Raw genomic sequence first — 7,146 nt, 5'->3', positions numbered from 1 at the left:
ACACGGAGTTTCTTGGGGGGAGCCTGACCCTCGTGACCTTGATTTCAGTCCAGTGAAACTAATTTTGTTTGTTTATTTTCTCTTTTTGGCCGCACTGCACAGCATTCGGGATCTTAGTTCCCCGACCAGGGATCGAACCCATGCCCCTGCAGTGGAAGCATGGAGTCTTAACCACTGGCCCGCCAGGAAGGTCCCAATGAAACTAATCTTGGACTTCTGACCTCCACAACTGTAGAATAGATGTATATTGTTTGAAGCCACCGAGTTGGCAGGCATTTGTTACAGCAGCAGTAGGAAACTCATACGCTCTTCCAAGCTGACTGTCTGGAAATCCATCAGTCTGGTCAACAGTCTACTAGGTATTTTATCTATCTATAAGTCAGATGGCTCCTGGGAAAGGTCAATGCCTTGCTCTGGGTTGGCGTTTATTTATTTATTTATTTATTTATTTATTTATTTATTTATGGCCACACCACTAGGCATGTAGGATCTCTGTTCCCCCACCAGATATCGAGCCTGCACCCCCTGCAGTGGAAGTGTGGAGTCTTAACCACTAGACTGCCAGGGAAGTCTCCTGCGCTGCAGGTTAGAGGATTCAGAGAAGGTTTGGGGGTTCCCTGGTTACAGCACTGAAAGATTCTGTCTGGCCAGGGAGTTGGGGTGCTGTTCCCTCCTGTTCCTGCTCCGTGGATGCTCTCAGGGCTGGGCAGCTTGGGAGCTCTAAGCAGCTTTGGTTCTGGGCTCAGCTCTGCACAGAACTAAAAGCTGCTAGCCTGTCACTCCCCTCAGTTGGACAGTTGGATCCGTCTCCACTGGAAATGCTGGGAGAGCCCCCAGGTCCCCAAGACAGGAGCAGGAAGCTTTGGGAGTGCAGGGTAAATTCAGATCAAAAGTCTCCAGTTGATAAAGCCAGGCTGTGTGCACCCCACACCCCCCAAATGGGTTCAGCCACAGCTTACACTTTCCAACACTCTCTACCTGCAAAGCCCTCCCTTCCCAGCTCCATGTGCTGAAATCCCATTGTTCTTGGAAGGTCCATCTCAGGATGTATTTCCTGAACATCCCACAGAACCTGGGTGCCCGAGACGAAAGGGACATGCTCATCAGATCCGGGCAGCCCCTCTCCCACCTGTCTCAGGGCCTTGTGTCAGGCTGCCCGTAGTCTCCACAATAGGGTGACAGTCTCCTCAAGGAACAGGGCCAGCACTGCAGCATCTCAGCAGAGTTCCTCTCCCTGGGGACACAGGTGGCTCCTTCAAACGCACCATGTATTCCTCAGTCGAGTCACTGGTCACATTGTCCCAGGGGTAGGGATGGGGGTCAGACTCATTCCTGTGTCCCCAGTGCCCTACAGCCCCTGGCCCAATGCAGGTTACCCACTGGGTTTGGGGGGTATCATAGGCCCCTGAGGTCAGGGTCACTCACATGGGTGACATCAGAGTCCCTGAGATAAAGCTTAGAACAGCTAACCAGAGCCAGGAGCCAAGATTCATTTCTCATTTATTGATGCTCCCTCGGGCTGCAAAGAAAGCTCTCAAAATCCCTTCTTTGAGGCCTTCCATCTGCATGGTAAATAAAGTAAATTAAACAGCTCCATCCTTGAGTTACTTGACCTTGGTTAGGGAGGGCGATAGGGTCAGATCACAGGGCTGGGGAGCTCAGATTTTGGGGTTGGGTGGGGACTAGGTGAGGTCCACGGGTGAGGGGTTGCAGTGAGGCTAGAGCGGAGGTCTCAGAGTGCAGTTACTGGCCTACGCTGTGGGTGGGGCGGGAAATTAATGGCGGTGGGCGGAGCCAGGACGGTGAGCGGCTCAGGCGATTGGACAAGTGCCAGTGGGCGTGACTCTGGGGCACTGGGGGAGGTCAGCAGCTGAGCCTCTTCTCACAGATCCAGCTGTCGTCCTTGTTGTCGCACGGTGCGTCGTTCCACATCCCCGTGCGGAGAATCATGATGCAGTCCTCGCGCCCCAGCGAGTCGTTGGGCTCCCCCTGATTCCAGTGGCTGCAGTGGTTTAGCGGGGGTGTTGCTGGGAGGCTAGGCTGAGGATGGCCATGGGGTCCAGCCTTCCTTTCCGGGGTCTAGCCTGTTTATTGCTTGGGGCTAACCTAGACATCCTGAGGGTCTAACCTGAGCACACGCACCTGGGATATAACTTTCTAACCCCAGAATTTAACCCTAGTCACTTCCTGGGGTGTAGCCCGCCCATCCCTAAGGAGGCCCGGAGATCTGGCCGAAGCGCTTCTCCTAGGATCCGAACTGTCAGCCTCCCCAAGTCCCTTCCTTCACCTGAAGCTGAGCGGGACTCCGTCCACCCACTGGTAGCCCCGGATCCTGCGCGCCCTGCGCACGGCCCTCAGGCCCAGCCAGTAACCGCGGCCACCAGTGTTCCGACTTAGGAAGACCTGGGCAAGAGGGGAGACTGAGCCACGCGTCCGGCCGGCCCCGCCCCCAACCACGCCCCCTCAGGTAAACTCCTTCTCCCCGCCCCCCGCCCCCCAAAGCCGGAGCTGCGCACCTGCTCATCCAGGCCCCCGACAATCACCAGGTGCGCTCCGGCGCCCTCGCAGTGGCGCTGCGCCTCCACCCACGTGGCCCGTTGGGTGGAGAAAAGGTAACAGGAGCCCTGGAATGGCAGCCACGACTTGGGGCACTCCTCGCAGGAGCCTGCAGGGTGGCGAGGATCAAAGAGGTGATTTGCTCCCAAATGGAGCAGATGGTGAGGATTGGGGAGGGGAGTGTTGGACCACTGGGCTCAGGGTCGGTGCCACTGAGACCAGGCCAAGGTCAAAGGGCGGGGCCAGGCGGATCAGGGAACCCTGGGGCCCAAGGGCGGGATCCACTTGTCCTCTCCTCTCCCCTTCACCCCTCCGGATCGTGCTCACTGTTCCCGAGCCGGACTCCTTCCAGCGCTCGGAAGAGCTCAGTGCGGATGTTCTCACGGTCCCTACCGGCTTCAGCCAAGCTCTGGGTCACTGCGAGGTAAAAGGAGTCCAGGTTATAGCTAGGCTCAGCATCAGTAATAGAGTCATGATCAGTTAAGGTCAGCATCCACTTCCGTAGTCATTGCCAAGGTCAAGAATGACAGCACCCATTTTTGGATTGGGTTGTTTGTTTTTGTTATTGAGCAAACAACCCAATCCAAAAATGGGCAGAAGACCTAGATAGACATTTCTCCAAAGAAGATATACAGATTGCCAACAAACACGTGAAAGAATGCTCAATATCATTAATCATTAGAGAAATGCAGATCAAAACTACAATGAGATATAATCTCACACCGGTCAGAATGGCCATCATCAAAAAATCTAGAAACAATAAATGCTGGAGAGGGCGTGGAGAAAAGGGAACACTCTTGCACAGCTGGTGGGAATGTGAATTGATACAGCCACTATGGAGAACAGTATGGAGGTTCCTTAAAAAACTACAAATAGAACTACCATATGACCCAGCAATCCCACTACTGGGCATATACCCTGAGAAACCCATAGTTCAAAAAGAGTCATGTACCAAAATGTTCATTGCAGTTCTATTTACAATAGCCCAGATATGGAAACAACTTAAGTGTCCATCATCGGATGAATGGATAAAGAAGATGTGGCACATATATACAATGGAATATTACTCAGCCATAAAATAAACGAAATTGAGTTATTTGTAGTGAGGTGGATGGACCTAGAGTCTGTCATACAGAGTGAAGTAAGTCAGAAAGAGAAAAACAAATACCGTATGCTAACACATATATATGGAATTTAAGAAAAAAAAAAAGGTCATGAAGAACCTAGGGGTAAGACGGGAATAAAGACACAGACCTACTAGAGAATGGACTTGAGGATATGGGGAGGGGGAAGGGTAAGCTGGGACAAAGTGAGAGAGTGGCATGGACATATATACACTACCAAACGTAAAATAGATAGCTAGTGGGAAGCAGCCGCATAGCACAGGGAGATCAGCTCGGTGCTTTGTGACCACCTAGAGGGGTGGGATAGGGAGGGTGGGAGGGAGGGAGATGCAAGAGGGAAGAGATATGGGAACATATGTATATGTATAACTGTATGTATATGTATAACTGATTCACTTTGTTATAAAGCAGAAACTAATAATTGTAAAGCAATTATACTCCAATAGAGATGTTAAAAAAACAACAACAATGACATCACGGTCAAGGACTGTTATAGCTGGGTAGGGTCCAGTTGCAGTTGGGGTTAAGAGTTGCAGTCAAGGTCAGAGTCCAGAGGTCAGGGTTAGGATGGAGGACACGACTGGGGTCAATGGTCAGGATCACAGGACAGGTGGGGGTCACAGAAGGGTCCGGAGGTGAATCAAGGGTAGGGTAACAGCCGGGGTGAGGGGTCAGGGATCATGGCAATGTCCTGCCCTCACCGCGCTCGCTCAGTTCTTTCAGGGCGCTCTCCTGCTGGATCAGCTTCGACTGTGCCTCTCTAAGCTTGGTGTGCACGGTCTGCAGCTGCGCCTGAGTCCCCAGGCCTGGGAAGGGGGGCGAGGATGGGGACGGGACATCTGAGACCAGCCTGCCACCCCCGCTACACGCCAGAGCCCAGCTCCCACTCGCCTCCTCCAATCCCGGCCACAAGCCCCGCACCCTCGGTCCACCAGTCTCACAGCAGCTATTGCAGGCTCGGACCTCCTCCTTCAGGACACCCAGCACCGCCGTCTGCTTCGAGGCTGGAACGATCCCCCGTCCACCCCACACACTCCAGGTCACCCTCGCGGACTCACAGGACCCTGCCCAACTCCAGGGCCAGCCTAGCAGACTGTGAGGTCCCCACCGACCCACCCACTACCCCGACGCCAGGGTCCAAGACCCTTCCGCCCCCGAACTTTGGGGACCCAAGAGCCCCTGTTCTGCACGTACAGTTTGTCCTCAGCAGATCCTGCTGGCCAAGCAGCGCCCTGCGCTCTGTGGAGGCTGCAGAGAGAGGGGGACTCGGGAACTCTCCCCGCGGCCCGAGGGGTGCAGGGACCCTGATCACCGGACACACAGAGTGGGTGGACAGGCGTGCAGCGCACGTGATGTGCACACACACCGACAAAGGACAAACACATTCACAGGCACATATGCACACACGTGGGTGCACACAAACTCTGTTCTGACGTGTTCACACTCAGACCCAGGCAAGGACCTGGGACCTGGCCAGTGTGCTCAGGGACGGAGAAAAGGTCTATGTCCCCAGCGGGGCTGGACACGACCTCCCCCGTTGTCCAGTCACTCACCCTTGGAAAACAGGACGCTCAGAACGAGGGCCCACAGGATTGTGACCACCAAGAGAGCCAGGGCCAGGAGGAGGGGTCTCTGTCCCCAGCGTCCCCAGTGCCCTGGGATAACACGGATGGACTCCTGAGTTCCTCCTGAGTTCCTCCGGTACCAGGACCACCCTGGATCCCTGGGCCCTGAGGACTGAACCCTGGATGCTTGGGTTTCTCTCAGGAAACTGAGATTCAGAGAGGTACGGTAACTCGTCTGTGGTCACACAGCCCCTAAGTGGCGGAGTTGAAATTTTAATCCAGGTCCAGCTGGCTCTAGGGCCTGTGGTGTCTCTCCTGCACTCACTACGTAGGCCCTCTCTGGGCTGGTCCTCTCCATGCTCCCATCAAACCCCAAACCACTGGTCAGAGAGGGACCCCAGGGGACCTGTGAGGCAGCCCCATTGCTCATACCTCCGGGGACCTCCTCCAGCCTGCCGTCCCACCTGCTGTACCCGGCCATGTCCATGGTGAACAGACATCCAGCTCTGGGAGTAGATATAAAAGTAGCCTCATCCTTCTCCCCGCCCCACCCACCCTCTTCCTTCCTTCCCGTCTCCTGTGTCTCAATTCCTGGTGCAGAGAACCACTGACCAATCACAGCGATGGGCCCTTTCTGGGCTGGGCTTAGCTGGGCTGGACTGGGCAGGGAGGGGAAGTGGGGAGCTGAGGGGGGTTAAGGGAGGGTAGAAGGAACGGGGGGAGTGAAGTGTGTGTGTGTGTGTGTGTGTGTGTGTGTGTAGTCCCAGCCTCTTGGGCGCCCATCCCCAGCCCCAGCCCCGACCATCACCAGGTACGTGCTCCAGCAACAAGTTCCAGGCTCTGCTGAGGCTTCACTTTGGAGCTCAGTCCGCATCACTTATAGGTCTGGCGTTGGCCTTCCTCCTGAGAGGGGCAGGCTGAACCCAGCCAAGTTCAAGGCGGCTCCCTGCGGGTACCTGAGAAAGTCCCTTCAGGTGTGCCCCCCCAACCCCACGCCAGCTGCTCATGGCTCCTCCACTCCCCTGCAGGTGCTTGCCAGGAGCTACCTTTGACCCTGACCTTCATTCAGTCCTCTTCGACTAGAAGGGAGAACACAGCCAGTTGTTCCATGGAGGCCAGCTAAGCTTCTGGACTCTACTATTGGATGTGTGTGCAGAGTGTCCATATGCAGCTTCTAGAAGCCTCTGTTTTTCTCCTCTGTGCAAAGGGGGACAGTGACAAGGCCTCCCTCCAAGGGATGCTGTGATAAAGAAATGAGGTTATGCACGGCAAGCCTTGGCACCATCCCCAAGCACAAAATCCTCCAAATGTCATTCATTCTTTCAACTAATATTGGACACCTACCACATGCCAGGCATCGATCAGGGAACTGAGGATACATCAATGAACTAAAGAAGAAAATTCCTTTTTTCTTGGAGTTAACATTCCAGTAGGGGGTGGGGAGAGACAGATAGTCAATCATGAACATAATTAAAAGGTAAGTTGGAGATTGGTTCAAGATGGCGGAGTAGAAGGACGTGCTCTCACTCCCTCTTGCAAGAACACCAACAACTAACTGCTGAACAATCGTCAACAGGAAGACACTGGAACTCACCAAAAATGATACCCCACATGCAAAGACAAAGGAGAAGCCACAATGAGACGGTAGGAGGGGATGCAATCACAATAAAATCATATTCCATAACTGCTGGGTGGGTGACTCACAAACTGGAGAACACTTATACCACAGAAGTCCACCCACTGGAGTGAAGGTTCTGAGCCCCACATCAGGCTTCCCAACCTGGGGGTCCGGCAACGGGAGGAGGAATTCCTAGAGAATCAGACTTTGAAGGCTATAAGACACTGATGAAAGAAAGTAAAGATGATACAAATAGATGGAGAGATATACCATGTTCTTGGAT

The 7,146-nt window shown here is 54.0% G+C and overlaps 1 protein-coding gene across 1 annotated transcript; it reads right to left on the bottom strand.

The window, feature by feature from the left end:
* Nucleotides 1–1,863: 1,863 nt before the first annotated feature.
* Nucleotides 1,864–5,750, bottom strand: CLEC4G (C-type lectin domain family 4 member G; the record flags this gene model as incomplete). The annotated part of the gene is made up of 9 exons (XM_079918737.1): nucleotides 5,678–5,750; nucleotides 5,234–5,335; nucleotides 4,875–4,928; nucleotides 4,622–4,684; nucleotides 4,382–4,486; nucleotides 2,884–2,973; nucleotides 2,517–2,665; nucleotides 2,288–2,403; nucleotides 1,864–2,002 (listed from the first exon to the last, which is right to left on the bottom strand). Exons 1-9 carry the CDS (start codon nucleotides 5,730–5,732, stop codon nucleotides 1,864–1,866), a joined length of 873 nt encoding a protein of 290 aa, XP_079774863.1. The 5' UTR covers nucleotides 5,733–5,750.
* Between the last annotated feature and the right edge of the window lie 1,396 nt (nucleotides 5,751–7,146).

The sequence above is a fragment of the Stenella coeruleoalba genome, assembly GCF_951394435.1.
Source record: "Stenella coeruleoalba genome assembly, chromosome: 3".
NCBI classification, from domain to species: domain Eukaryota; kingdom Metazoa; phylum Chordata; class Mammalia; order Artiodactyla; family Delphinidae; genus Stenella; species Stenella coeruleoalba.
The sequence above is the reverse complement of the archived record's forward strand: the minus strand, read 5'-3'. Positions and strand labels throughout refer to the sequence as shown.